Raw genomic sequence first — 15541 nt, 5'->3', positions numbered from 1 at the left:
CATCACCAACTCGATGGACATGGGTTTGGGTGAACTCCGGGAGTTGGTAATGGACAGGGAGGCCTGGCGTGCTGCTTCATGAGGTCACACAGAGTCAGACACAGCTGAGCGACTGAACTGAACTGAACTGAAGGCATTTCTTGACTAATATATGAGGAAATATGTCAAAATGGCATATTAAAAACCCACCAAGTGGTCCTAAGTCTCCAATGTCATCAATACATCATTTTCCAAAAATAACAGATTATTTAGTTTTGCTACTTTAAATGGAGACATTTTATCAATCCATTATTACAAGAGTAAAGATTTTTAAATTTTAGAAATGAGAACCAAAATTTAGCCTACTGTCTGAAAATCCAAAAGAAAAATACACAGTATTAGGGTTTTTTCTCTATATGCTTCATTTATACCATTTGGATTTACTATAAAAATATGTCACTATTTACTCAAGTTTTGTGACATTCTAAGAGCTATATTCTCTACTTTTCTGGGGGAAAAAAGCAAAGAATTTCTTCATTGTTAGTGAGACAGATGACAGCAAGAAAAACACTTTACAAAACAAATTCATGAGCATGTTATATACAAATGTGCATAATACAAAAACAATGACAAAGAGCTGTATTACTATACTCGTTACTGCCGTCACTTTCTTGACTTTACAGACTAGATCATTTTAAAAGTGTGGTTTCTGTGTTTTCACAGCACTAAATGGCCCACTGCTTTAAAGTCAATGTTATTGGTGTCGTTTGGAGAGTTTCAGCAGGACGCAGCAGCTAGTAGGATAAATACTTCTCTTGTGAGAAACATAAAATGGTAGATAATAATGATGAAGTTAATGCTATGGTTTAGCTCTTTCTCAAACTAATGATATGACCTCAAATAAGCCATTTAACTGCTTTGAGTTTCACATGGGGAAAATATTCTAGGGGAATGCCAGGATTTTCTCCAACTCTGTTCAGTTATTCTAATCACTGATTAATGTGATGTGTCAAAAAACTAAAGGATATAAAAAGCTGACAAAAGTTACTCACCTCTGTAAATACGGCAACTTTACTCATTTCTGAAATGAATGGGTATGGCAAACTAAGAACACTGGTAAATGGCTCCACTTTTTTCTAAATAAACAACAATGGAAAAACAATTATAAAAAATTCATTCATCTTTTCTAATATCCAAAATATTCATTGATTACCTGTTAAAGCATAACAGATTATATTTCCTTTGTAAGAAATCAAAATAAAGATATAAACCTCTTTCCCCAACTCCACAGTTCCATGCCACGTGGCTTCTTTCTCTACAGTCTCACATATTAAATTAAGATCTGTGTTTGCAAAGCGTCTGCCTGCAATGCAGGAGACCCAGGTTTGATCCCTGGGTCGGGAAGATCCCCTGGAGAAGGAAATGGCAATCCACTCCAGCACTCTTGCCTGGAAAATCCCATGGACGGAGGAGCCTGATAGGCTACAGTCCATGGGGTCGCAAAGAGTCAGTCACGACTGAGCGACTTCACTTTCACTTTATCTTCCCCAGCACCTGGTACAAGGCCTTCCACATGATGGATGCCAATAAATGTTTTCTACCTTGAATTAAATTCAAAAAAACATATAATTTTTTTTTACATCATCAAGGAGGACATGTATACAGCTATGCACATTGAACAATATATCCAGCTAATCTGCTCAGTGGGTCACTCCTAATTTCCATGTTGATTCTAAACAATCAGGTGAATCTGATGATATTAACTCTAAATCCAAGATAGACTGCCAAATCTGAAAGGCCATTTTGAGCAAGTCTATTTTGAAACCACCTGGACCACCCACCACTTCCAGACATGTATGGGAAGTCAGTCGGAAAATCCCAAATAATGGCATGCATTTGAGGCACCCTAATATGGGTGGAGTTTTCACAGGACCTCAAAACTAATTTGTTTAGTCACTGGGCCAAGGACCTGTCTAGACCTGTGACTCGGATCTCTTACGGAGACTTCACACGGAAACAAGTTCTAGGCCCATAGTTTTGGTACAGCCTTAAGGTCCAGAAAAAGAGTCGTTTCATAATTAAAACTGATTGAAAGATCATATTTTTAGAAAAACTTGAGTAAGATAACCTCCTGAGAATTTCTTTTCAGACAAGAAGGCACAAACTCTTAAGCACACTTTATGTCAGACGTGCAACTCAGTTTTACTGACTGTCATTCCTTTGCTATTAACATGTCACAACTGGCTTCAGTAAATTTTTCAATGGCAAGCAATCACAATAATAGCATCCCCTGGGGGAATACTGGCTTGTTTTACAAGCACTCTGTCAAGAACAAAAAAGGTCTCAGGAAGAAAACTGAACCTTTTCAATGTTATTAGTTTACAAGTGGCTAACATTTACAAAATGAAACTTGTGGTCCTACAATACTTCGTTATAAATTATACTATTGGTTGACTGAGAAAGTGGTTATGTTAGACACTACAACGTTTTAAAATATAAGAACAGTAACACTATAGTATAAAATAAAATTTCAATAGGATTGAAATAAACAAAAAATAACCAAGAAATGAAACAGACCTTGGTTTAAATCCTAATTCCACCCCCACCTCAGGTGACCTTGAGCAAGATACTTTACTTTCAATGTCTCAGCTTCCTCTTTTGAGATTATTATAGAATTAAATGAGAACATGCATGAAAATAAGCATTTTACTTCCCTTTATAAAGAAAGGGAAAAACTGGGTTTTGGAGAGGTTAAACCAGACGCTCAAAGAGCAGGTAATTAGTGACCCCAGGATTCTGGCCTGTAATACAATGTCAGCCTATGCTCTTAAGCACTATGTTTTATTCCTCCTCCTCAATTACTTGTTGCTGCTGAGGTTGTTAAATTGTACTCAAAAACACAGATCCTCCAGTTTGAAAAAAAAAAAGACATCCTCGGAATAAAAATCAAAGTATCATCTCCAAATAAATTAATTTCTTAAGTGAGAAGCCTATCAAATTGAGAGCTGTAATGGACCTCAATTCTAATCCAGTATTTTTCCCACCTTTAGAATTTTATAAACAAATCTCTTGTGGATCTGCAATATATAAGCAGACAAAGCAGAAATGTTTTGATTGAGATGAGTGTAAGGGGCTTGGCACCCCATCCAAACTTAGTCTCAACCCAGGATTCTGAGGAACACATCTTCAGGCCACCGAGCTATCCAAAGTCCTTACTGACCAAGAAGGAACAACATGCCTGGACAGCTTAAGTCATTTTTCAGTTACAGTAATACCTCAATTAACTTTGACACTACTTTTGTTCCTACCAATGACTTCCAGATAAATAGGAGGTATATGTTCATTGACTCTACAAAATGAGTTCAACATTCTATATTATTATTTGGAAAGCTAAAAGACAAACTTTAATATTTCTCATCCTGAAGTTCAGAAAGAGCATTAGATTTTCTAAAAATTATTACAGGAGACAAAACATATTTTAAGTTAAGAAAGAGCAATTCATTTAACCACTGTTGACAAATAAATTTTAATTCAGTCTACATACCTTCTTCCCCAGTGTCATATCCAGTGTCAAATCAAGATAAACACCTTGCTTTGGATTTGTAAAGTCCAAAACTTGAAATTTCTTAAGTAAGTGAACAGCTTTCTCCACCTCATATATCTGCCTTGGGTATAAGCATTTTAGGTAGACATCATCTTCAGGTTCCCCTTCCATAAAAGGATATGACTTTATTTTTTCTATATCATCTTTCTTCTCATTTGATGCTTTTTCTTTAGTACCTTTTTTTGTTTTCTTTGCAGGCCTTAAAAAAAATTCAAATCAGTTATCTAAATATGTACCAAGAGACTTAAAAAGGAAGCTAATATACTTACATTAGACAGAAAAAAATGACAAAAGATAAAGTTTATTTTAATTCAAAAGCACAGACTGCTTTATAGTTTTTTTTTTAGTTCAACAAATATTAAGCAAATTTTTCAACTGTTTGCAGCTGATACAAAGTTGGATAAGGTATTGAAGTTGCTCTCCAGAAACTCAGAGTAGGGAAGATGTTCACACAAACAGATAACTTCAATATGATGTGGTAAATACTATGAGAATGTTATCAGGGCCATGGGGAAAAGATAGTTAACCCAGCCTAGCAGGCAGGGAAGAGGTCGAAAAAAAAAAAAAAGACCCCAGAGTCAATTCTTAAAGGATGAGGAAGCAGCAGCCTAAATATAAACCTAAGAGAAACGAAAACATGGACACACAAAAACTTGTACACAACTATTCACAGCAGCATTACCCAATAGAAGTCAAAAGGTAAAACAAGCTGAATATACAAAATGTGGTATATCCATAGAGCAGAGTATTAATAGGCAGTGAAAAGGAATGAAGCATTGATACATGCTACAATTTCTATGAACCTTAAACACAGAATGCTAAGTGAAAGAAGCCAGTTCCAAAAGACCACACATTGTATGGTTCCATTTATAGGAAATGTCAAGAATGGGCGGAAAAAAAAAAAAGAATGGGTACACCTATAGAAACTGAAAGTAGATTCAGGTTGTCTAGGGCTGGGGAGGGGATAGGGAAATGGGAAGTGACTGCTAATGGCCATGGGGTTTACAGGGAAGATTAATGAAATGTTCCAAAATACACTGTGGTGACAGTCACACAAACTCTGTGAACACACTATAAAAATCACCAAGTTGCACACTTTAAGCGGGTGAATTGTATGGTATGCAAATTGTACCTCAATAAAGCTATTATTTAAAAACAGAGTTATCCAGGCAAAGAAACAAGGTAATAAAAGTATTGAGGCATGATTAACAGAATGGTACATGAGGGGAGCCATTCTAAGTTCTAGCTGACTAGAGAAGGGGTTGGTAAACTTTTTCTGGAAGGGGATCAGACAGTAAATGTTTTATGGACTCATCTCAGTGACTCAACCCTGCCATGCAAATGCGAAAGCAGCCATACACAACACAAAAATGAGTAAGCATAGCTGCATTCCAGTAAAACTTTATTTACGAACACTGGTTTAAATTTTGTAATTTTCACGTGTCACAAAATGCTATTCTTTTTTCCCCTTAAAAATGTAAAAAACATCACTTAAAAATGTAATGGCCCTCTGGCCACATTTTGCTGACTCTGGAACTCTACCTCAGGAAACAGCAGCACAGAAGGCTGGAGAATCCAGATACAGAGGCCTCCTCTAGAGACAGTGAGGAGCCACTGGACAGGAGTGGCGCCTGTATTTCACACAGAGTATTCTGGCTGCAATATAAGGGATGGGTCTGAAGGAAGCAGACTGGAGAGGATTAAAGAGGCGACCCTCCCTCTCTTCTCAAGGAGACATGACAGCCTGAAGCAGAACAGTGATGATACTAGGCTGGACAGGTTACAGAGACATTTTACAAGGTAAATACAGAAGACAAAGGGGAAGGAGATGACTAGGATACTACGCAGGTTTCCGGCTCGCATGATTAGACATGACTAGTATCATTAACTAAAACCAGAAATAAAGAAAGCAAAACAGGTTTCTTTTGAGGGAGGTAGTCACGGAGATGAGTTCAGTTTGGGGCAATAGAGAGTCTGAGTGTGGGGTTAGTTGCATCACTGGCCGCAGTTCCTTGCCTCCTCTCTCTACTCAAGTCCCTTTGCTAAGTGACTTTGCACTTCCCCCCACTTAAAAGTGTCTTGATTTGGTCACATGACTAGTAGGCCAATAGAATAAAGCAAAACTGACAGATTCTACGCTCTAAGCTTAGGCCTTAAGAGGCTTCATCTGTTCCCACTTGTAAGTTTGTCTTTCTGCCATTTTCATAAGCACAGGCCTGGGCTAGCCCAAAGGTGGGAGGATGAGAGACAAGTGAACAACAGAGCTGGCTCTACAGAGCCCCAGGCTAGATTAGACAACTCGCAGCTGACCTGCAGATTCAGAGGCACAGCAAGCCCAGCCAAGGTCATCAGAGACACCTATACAAACCTAGCTCACATCAGCTCACAGACATGTGGGCAATGATAATCGCAGGGTGGTTTGTTACATAACAAACACCAACAAGGCGCTTACAAAATATCTAAGAAAATGTGTTCCACAGGTAATTGCAGGTCAGAGTTTGAAGCTAAGACAGAAGTAGAGGTGATATGATACACTTTCTCAGCATTAATTCCAATCACACCTTTAATCTTTTAACCATAAATGCTTTAAATTAGGGAAATACTATCCTAGAAAGAAGTCTGGGTTCTGTGGTAGACAGGATTACGGCTTCCCAAATATGGCCACATCTGCACAGCAAAAAGGACTTTGCAGGGTGATTACCTTGAGAGGATGCTGGACTATTCAGGTGGGCCCAATCTAATCACACAGTTCCTGAAAGCAGAGAAACCTCCTTTCTCATCCTCATCTCACAGCAATGGGAAGGAGAAATCTGAGCATGAAATGGACCCAATATGCCATTCCTAGCTTTGAAGATGGAGGAAGGGGGAGCCACGAGCTAAGGAATATGGGTAGCTCTTGAAGCTGGAAATGGCAAGGAAACAGATTCTCCTCTAGAGCCTTTAGAAAGGGTCGAAGCTCTGACAGCGCCCTAATTTTAGTCTAGTGAGATCCATACCAGAATTCTGACCTACAGAACTGCAAGATGATAAACCTGAGTTGCTTTAAGCCACAAGGTCTGTGGTAATTTGCTATGGCAGCAATAGAAAACTTAAATGAGGTCCTATAAAATTTATGCAAAAGAAATGGATGACAGTAAAATGGTATTTAAAAAAAAAACCTCAAAAACCAATCGAACATATAATTCCATGCTCACTTATAGCACTCAAAGAATTCTTATTACTACAACTAATAATAGTATCCTCCCAGCTAATGAGCAATTTGACAGAATAGCAGATAATGACAACACTCATTTTTAATGGGACACAGGTGCCCTTCTGGACTGCCGACAAGTCTAAGTAGGTGCCCGAGTGGATGGATGCAACGTGCCTCAGTACTATGTGGAAGTACACCACAAAATCCTGAAACCTGCCAAACTGAAGAAATCACATTTTATATCTAGTAAAAGAGTAGAGTGGCCAACAGGGGCAGGAGCCTAGAGAGCCTGTTTTAGTAATAAACTATCTAAAATAAACAAATGAATAAAAATTGTAGCTATAACCCACAGATTTACTTTACATAAATTCTGATTTCGCCACTAAATTCTTCATCACGACTGAACCTATCCATCTAATTTACAATTAGTAATATGAAGTTCCCAGAGACTAAAATGTGATTTTTAAATTAATATTTGCAAAATCTGAACATACAGAGATCGAGTTGGGTATATAGCAGTTTACTTACTTATGCTTTGGACCTTGTTTCACAAAATTTGAGATGGTTTTTTGAATGGTTTGAGATGGTTCAATGAAAATACTGTTGAGTCACAAATGAACACTTGTAAAAATAAATAAAGTAAAACATCATTGTTGTTGTTTAGCTGCTAAGTTGTGTCTAACTCTTTTGCAACCCCATGGACTGTTGCCCACCAGGCTCCTCTGTCCACGGGATTTTCCAGGCAAGAATAATGAAGTGGGTTGCCATTTCTTTCTCCCCAGGAGATCATCCCAACCCAGGGATCAAACCTGCATCTCCTGCACTGGCAGGCAGATTCTCTACCACTGAGCTGCCAGGGAAACCTACAACATCATTTAACATAGAGCAAACAGGATTCTAGGGAAACACTTTCTTCCAAAAAAAAAAAAAAAACTGCAACTGACTAAAATCTGTCAATAATAATCAATTTTACAAACCCACCACCTGCTGTTGTCCCTGACCCTCCAAAAGGTGTGTCTTTATTCATAAGAATCACATCCAGAAGAACTCTGTTGTTTATTCAGTATGTAAGGCCCTATCCGGAGAATGTAAAAACTGTGTTATCAGGGAGTAAAACAATTGTATTAGAAAGGTTTTGGGGAAGGTGAGGGAGAAATACCTGGTAGTCGGAACTAGAGAAAACCACAGTTTAGCTGCAGTTACCTGGGTAACTAAACCATGTGGACAGAATGAGTCATAAGAGACTGCAGTCAGATAATAACTTTCTCCCTGCTTCTCCTGTCTCCCAACTCCAAGACCATGAAAGGAAAAACAATTCCACGGTCTTACCCAAATAAAACAAGACCAAAAAGAATCAGTACGATAATAAAGTTCATTTCAAGAGCCTTGAAGATCTGTGACCCTAGAGATCAAGTCTTTTTAAGGCTGAATAAGTCTTTAATTTGAGGAATCAGGGTCAGAGTAGGGGACACACAACCTCAATCACACTAAACTGAACTAAACAGAACTAAAGAGAAAATGCCTAAGGCATGTAACTAATAATGGAATGCAAATGTCTGGAATTCTTATTTCTCAGTGTAATCACATAAGTAAATTCACTAACATCTCTGATGCTGGTTTATTCATTAAACGAAATGCATAAGTACTGCTTAAACTTACAGTGTAAAAACTGACAGAATAAAACCTAGTCAATAGAAATAAAAGCTGGAAAGAGCATTAACAATGACAGGCAGACAGAATCACAACTTTTCTTGAACCCATCACGGAGCTGATGATGGCAGGGCAACCAAGTAGGTCTGAAATCTTCCCACACCCTCCACTCCATATGTGTACAGCCAGGAAGATCTTGCCTAGAGCAAAGAATGAGAGGAAGGCAGGCAGGTAAGAAGAAGAAGAAAAAAAAAAAACTCAGCTGAACTTTTAGTGCTAGTGTGACAGTTTAAACCCGAGAGATCTAGACACAAGAGAAGTTCACGCTCAACCGTCCTCAGACCTCCACCAGGTTCTTCTAAGAAAGAACGGAATAGGCCAGGAGACAGAGAGCCTCCTTCGAAGGTGCAGCACAGAGAAGAGCAGCCACTGCTGCCAGAAAGATAAGTAACCCTGAAGCCCTCTAGGGCAGGGGTCCCCAACTTTCTGGGATGTACAGCCTGATGATCTGAGGTGGAGCTGACGTAATAGCAGAAATAAAGTGCACAATAAACGTAATGCACTTGAATCATCCTGAAACCAACATCCGCACCCCAAACGGTTGGTCAATGGAAAAACTGTCTTCCATGAAACCAGTCCCTGATCCGAAAAGGTGGGGGACCGCCGCTCTAGGGCACAGGTAAATGAAAGAAAGGAAATGTGTAGCGAAATGAAAGAAGAAGAAGAAAACACTAGAAAGAAGAAAAAATACTAAAACTTCTATCCTTGAGGGAGGGTAGCACACAGTCCTGATGGTGATATCATCTACCGATAAAGCTCCAGAAGGGCCCAGACACTGTGGCAAAACACTTTCGATAGATGTAGACCATGGCGGGAGAGGAGAGACATATGGAGAAAACCATCCCCAAGGACCAGCAACACTGGGCCTGCTTAAGACAAAGGCTGGCTTTGGAAACAGAATCCCTTCCACACCCATCACCAGCCTAACAAGCACTGAGCAGTAAGCAACAGCAGTCTTCTACTAGGAGAGGAGCCAGAATACAGAGAGCAACCCCCTTCTGAGGCGTAGCTGCACAGCCAAGGGTCAACACTGAGCATGCAACAGGAACACTGAGGGGAAAAACCTTCCAGCAACCCAGCCTTCACCCGAAGCACAAGGTAACAGTCCAGAAATTTGATGCTGCTGGTGGTAACCACAGCAATAACAAAACCAAACCCCAGCTCAACAACATTTGCCAGAACATTTCCCTTTCCAGGCACAAATACTGTGTATTTTAGCCTCAACTGTATCTAGCGGTCAATAAAAAATTCTGAGATGCAACCCAAGAAGCAAGAAAAAGAATCTATTGTCAAGAGAGAAGCAGAACCAGAGTCAGAGACATCACTGGCAAACCATGGAGAAGAGAGGAGATTCAGAGTGACAAGACAGAAGAGAGAAGCAAGTTCAAGCCCCTCTACCCTGTCTCAGATTCATGATAAAAAATTAGCCAGGAAAAAACTATTTTTTAGTATATAATAAAGCCAATAAATTATAAACTAAAACCACAGCTAGGACTTTCCTGGTGGCTCAGTGGACAAGAATTCTTGCCTGCCAATGCAGGAAACATGATTTCACTCCTTGGTCTGAAAAAATGCACATGCCATGGAGGAATAAAGCCTGTGCACCACAGCTGCTGAGCGCACATGCTGCAGCTGCTGAAGCCTGCACACCTAGGGCCTGTGCTCCACGAGAGAAGCCCACACAACATAAGGGGGAGTGCTCTCCGCTCGCAGCAGTAACTGTTCATAGTTTTTGTTTTTCAAATTAACAGTGAAAAAAAAAATTTTTTTTAACACTTAACATTTTAACATTTTTTTAACATGCATATTTCATATGCTACAGTTTTTAGGTGAGGGAAAACTCTTTTAGAGTTGTACTGAAACAGAATATGGGGAAGACATAAAATGAAAAATTTCTATAAGATAAAAGAAAATAACATTTAAAGAAAGAATATTCTCAAAATAATCTATGTTCCTAACAAACAAATACTTCCACAAAACAGAAAGGAAAAAGACAAACAGCTCAAAAGAAAAATGGGCAAAATGTACAAATCAGATACACAATGAAGAAACACAAATAAAGACTGACGATCTCCAAAGTTGTTAAAAATTAGGACACTTTCACTCACTACTAGGTAGGGATGTAAATTGGTATAACCAATACTCTTTCAAATTCTCAACCAAAAAGAACCCACATACTATTCAGACTCAAAGGAAGTCTCCTTTCTAGTAACATTTCTGCCTCCTTTCTTCATCCTGTATTCATGTCATTTACTTTCATGCCTCTGCCACACTGAAACACCTTTCTCACAATTTCCCTGCAAAATCCTATCTATCTTTCAAGACTCAGCTCAAATACTTCCTGCCGTATTCTCCTCCAGGAAGAATTAAATGACCTTTCATCGGTGAGCACATAGCACCTGGTCCATTCCTCCACTATAACAGTTAAAACATATGAAAGTTATAGTGCAGATATGTGCTAATTTATAAAGACCTCCTACTAATCACCAGCAAAAAAAATGGGAATAGGATATAAAGAAAAAACTCACAGTAAAGAAAGCATAAATGGTTCTTAAACAGATAAAAAAGACAGACAACCTCAATAATAATAATAAAATAAAAATTAAAGCCCTGATGTTACTATTTATTACCTATCAAATTGGCAAAGTTTAAAAATTTTGATTACACTGTATGCAGGATCTCTATGAAGGCAATTTGGTGTTACCTATGAAAATTATAAATGCACACAACTTTTGATTCAATTCTGAGTTCATACTACAAATATTCATAACACTTGACGAGATCTATGTACATGATCCTTCAGTGCAGGATCATTTATAATAGCAAAACACATGTCTTTTGGAAAGATAAATGTGTATCAATAGGGGAATGACTAAGCAAAATTATGGTACACAGACCCAATGAAATATTATACCCATGTTCACTGTAGCCATATTTACAATAATCAAGACATGGAAGCAATCTAAGAGTCCACTAATGGAAGGATACATAAAGAAAATGTCATCCACACACACACAGAGGAATATTATTCAGCCATTATGAGAATGAAATCTAGCCATTTGCAACAACACAGAAGGACCTTTCTTTTATGTTAAGTGAACTAAGTCAGACAGAAAAACAAATACCATGTGATTTCACATGTATGTATAACCTTAAAAGAAAAAAAAAAACGAACTTACAGATGCAGAAAACAGATTTCGGCTGCCAGAGGCAGGGCAGGGAGTGGGGTATAGGTGAAATAGATAAAGTTGTCAAAAGGTACAAACGTTCAATTATAAAATAAGTCATGGGGATGTAATGTACAATATGGTGACTATAATTAATACTACTACAATGTAAAAATTATATAATATAATAATGGGCTACAATGTAATAATACTATAATGTATATTTGAAAGTCGCTGAGAGTAAATCTCTAAAGTTCTCATCACAAGGGAAAAAAATCTGTAACTCCATATGGTGATGGATGTTAACTAGACTTCTTGTGGTATTTCCCAATATAAACAAACATTAAATCATTATGTCGCAAAGGAACGCATTTGAGTCAGTTTTGATGAGGTGGATGAACCTAGAACTTATTATACAGAGTGAAGTGAGTCAGAAAGAGAAAGATAATATTGTATTCTAATACATATATACAGAATCTAGAAAAATGGTACTGAATAATTTATTTACAGACCTGCAGTGGATAAACACAGAGAACAGACTTATTGACATGGGGAGAGGGGAGGAGAGGGTGAGATGTATGGAAAGAGTAACATGGAAACTTACATTACCACATTTAAAATAGATAGCCAACAGGAATTTGCCGTATGGCTCAGAAAACTCAAACAGGGCTCTGTATCAACCTAGAGGGGTGAGCTGGGGCAGGAAATGGGAGGGAGGTTCAAAAGGGAGGAGATTTATGTTTACCAATGGCTGATTCATGTTGAGGTTTTACAGAAAACAACGAAATTCTGTAAAGCAATTATCCTTCAATAAAAAAATAAAAGAAAATCATTATGTCACCTACCTGAAACTAACATAATGTTATATGTTGATTTTATCTCAAGTTTTTAAAAAAATGACTAAAAGCTCCATCTGAAACAATCTCCAAGATACACTGTTAAGTTAGAAACAAGGAAGTAAGATGCACACAGGGAGTAGAGTTAGATAGGAAACTGCTTTCCTCTACTCACAACAATTCTGACACTAAATGTATGGATACGTCCCTCGCAACCTCCACTTACCCAATACGAGCAGGACAGTCGGCAATTCAACGTGGTTCTGACACTATCTATCTGGATGAAGCACCAGATGCACTAAGCTGGATGAGTTCAGCCCAGAAGCTCTCCAAACCCCACAGTTCAGGGATTTTTATGGAGGCTTCCTCACGGAGGCATGAGCAATTATGAATTCAATCTCTAGCCCTTCTCTTCTTCCTGGAGGATGGAAGGCAGGGCTAGAAGTTCCAAGCTTCTAATCTTAGCTTGGTCTTTATAGTGACCAGTCCCCTTTCAGGGGGCCACCAAGAGATGCCTCGTTAGACAGAGACATGCCTATGACCCAGGAAATATTAAGGGTTTTAGGAGCTCTGTATCAGGAACTGGGCCAAAGGCCAGGTATTTTTGAAAACTGCTCTCCTAGCACCCCTATGACTGAGGAGATCACAAGGATTTTAGGACCTGTGAGACAGGAATTGGTGGCAGAGACCAATTTAAATACTTATGTCACAAAATCCTAGCTCTGACACTTACTAGCTCTGTGACCCTGGGCAAGTTACAATAATCTACTGGTGCCTTGCTCTCCACCTCTAAAAAACAGCATAATAACAATGGTTTCCACAAAAAGTTGCTGTCGAGATTAAGTTAGTTATTGAATGTCAGTGTTCAATACATATGAAGTATTATTATAATTAGTCGTATCTCTCCTTCAGAACTATCAAAAAAGCAGAGATGCTAAACTTTTACAACTGTATGTCCTTGTAAGGAACCAAGCATAATGTTTTCTAATCAAAGACTGAAATGGTAGCAGACGAAATAACCAAAATATAAAATACTTACTTTGCAGCGGCTGCAAAATATCTCTTAGGCACTGGAATGTATATGGAACAAGGATAAAGAGACGTCTGAGAAGTCACCTTGGAAAGACCATGCCTTTGATGATGTATCAAGACTTAAAAGAAAAAACATATAAAATATTAATATTCATTATTACATTCATAGTTTTTATACTCTCCATGTTTTCCAAAACAAAAATATTCCAGATTTTGTAACTGTTAACCACAATCTTTAAAAAGCGTAAAAATGGAAACTGCACTTCTTGAAATGAAAGCCAAGTAAACAAATCTAATTGAAGAACTGTGTCTTCATTTATTTTTAACTGAATCTAGTTTGGACTCAACAGAATATGTTAGCTCTATCTTTATGGATTATGTATATGTACCCTGAACTTTTCTTAAATTTTATTTATTTAATTTTGCACAGATAATGCATTCAAGTTGCCCAATTACTTCTGAAGGATAAGAACAAAGTGAAAGGAACTGCCTTACCAGAAGTTAAGACTTGTTATGAAGCTATGGTAATTAGGGCACTTTGGTATCGGTACAAGTATAGGAAAACAGACTAATAAAACAATAAACAGCCCAGCAACAGACCTACGCACATACGGATATGGAAATATAATAGAGATGTTATCGCAAATCACTGGGCAAAGAATGCAATAAGTGGCGCTAAGACAAGTGATTATCAATAGGGAAAAGAGTATATTTAGATCCCTATCTCACACCATACACACACAATCAAATCTAGACGGACTAAGGACTTATATGTGAGTGGCAAAATTTAAAAGACTTTCAGAATATAGGTAAATAATCTTTACAACCTTTGAGGAAGGAACAATTTCACAAACAAAACCCAAAAGCACTAAAAAGTGACTCTGTTAGTGTTAACGACACTTGTTTATCTGGAGCCTATTATACAGAGTGAAGTAAGTCAGAAAGAAAAACTCCAATACAGTATACTAATGCATATACATGGAATTTAGAAAGATGGTAACAATGATCCTGTATGGGAGACAGCAAAAGAGACACAGATGTAAAGAACAGCATTTGGGCTCTGTGTGAGAAGGCGAGGGTGGGATGATTTCAGAGGATAGCATTGAAACATGTATATTACCATATGTGAAATAGATCGCCAGTCCAGGTTTGATGCATGAGACAGGGTGCTCAGGGCTGGTGCACTGGGATGACCCTGAGGGATGGGATGGGGAGGGAGGTGGGAGGGGGATTCAGGATGCGGAAGACATGTATACCCAAGGCTGATTCATGTCAATGTATGGCAAAAACCACCACAATACTGTAAAGTAATTAGCCTTCAATTAAAATAAATAAATTAAAAAACAAAGAACATTTGTTTATCAAAAGATACTTGAAAATGAAAAGACAAGCCAAAAACTGGGAGAAGAGTAACACACACACACTGGCCTAAGAATTAACACCCAGAATATGCAAGATCAACCCAACTGAAAAATAAACAAAAGAGATGAATCGATTTCTAACTGAAAAGGAAATACAAACGATGAATTATTATATGGAAAAATGTACAGTCTCATTAGCAAGCAGGTAAATACTAATTTCAACCACAATAAGATATCATTTTACAGTGCTACTTAAGGAGGAGTCAGATGGCCTGTCACAGGTCTGTGTGCATGCATGTGTGTGCGCATGCTCAGTCATGTCCAACTCTTTGCAGCCCCATGGACTATAGCTCCCCAGTCTCCTCCATCCATGGGATTCTCCAGGCAAGAATACTGGAGTGGGTTGCCATTTCTTCCCTCCAGGGGATCTTCTAGACCCAGGGATCAAACACATGTCTCCTGCATCTCCTACACTGGCAAGTAGATTTTTTACCACTGAGTCACCTGGGAAGCCCACTCACTGTTCTACACCTTGCTTTTTCATGTAAAGGTATTAGAGGCCATTTTCACATGCAGATATAGATATATACACCTATTTATAAGAGATGTATATATATCTATACACATATATATAATCTCATGTATATCTTTCGTAACAG

At 38.2% G+C, this 15541-nt stretch overlaps 1 protein-coding gene across 2 annotated transcripts in view; it reads right to left on the bottom strand.

Moving 5' to 3' along the window:
• The window catches only part of MRPL1 (mitochondrial ribosomal protein L1), a 69917-nt gene that overhangs the window by 48099 nt on the left and 6277 nt on the right, over window positions 1–15541 (bottom strand). For both annotated transcript variants that reach the window (XM_068975526.1, XM_068975527.1), the window contains exons 2-4: window positions 13529–13640; window positions 3524–3782; window positions 1032–1115 (exon numbers count right to left, since the gene is read on the bottom strand). In XM_068975526.1, the coding sequence (XP_068831627.1) occupies window positions 1032–1115; window positions 3524–3782; window positions 13529–13640 (455 nt within the window). The remainder of the gene's footprint in view (window positions 1–1031; window positions 1116–3523; window positions 3783–13528; window positions 13641–15541) is intronic.

This window comes from Capricornis sumatraensis, chromosome 7 (assembly GCF_032405125.1).
Source record: "Capricornis sumatraensis isolate serow.1 chromosome 7, serow.2, whole genome shotgun sequence".
In the NCBI taxonomy this organism is placed as follows: Eukaryota; Metazoa; Chordata; class Mammalia; order Artiodactyla; family Bovidae; genus Capricornis; species Capricornis sumatraensis.
Note: the sequence above shows the minus strand (reverse complement) of the source record. Positions and strands in the feature narration are given on the sequence as shown.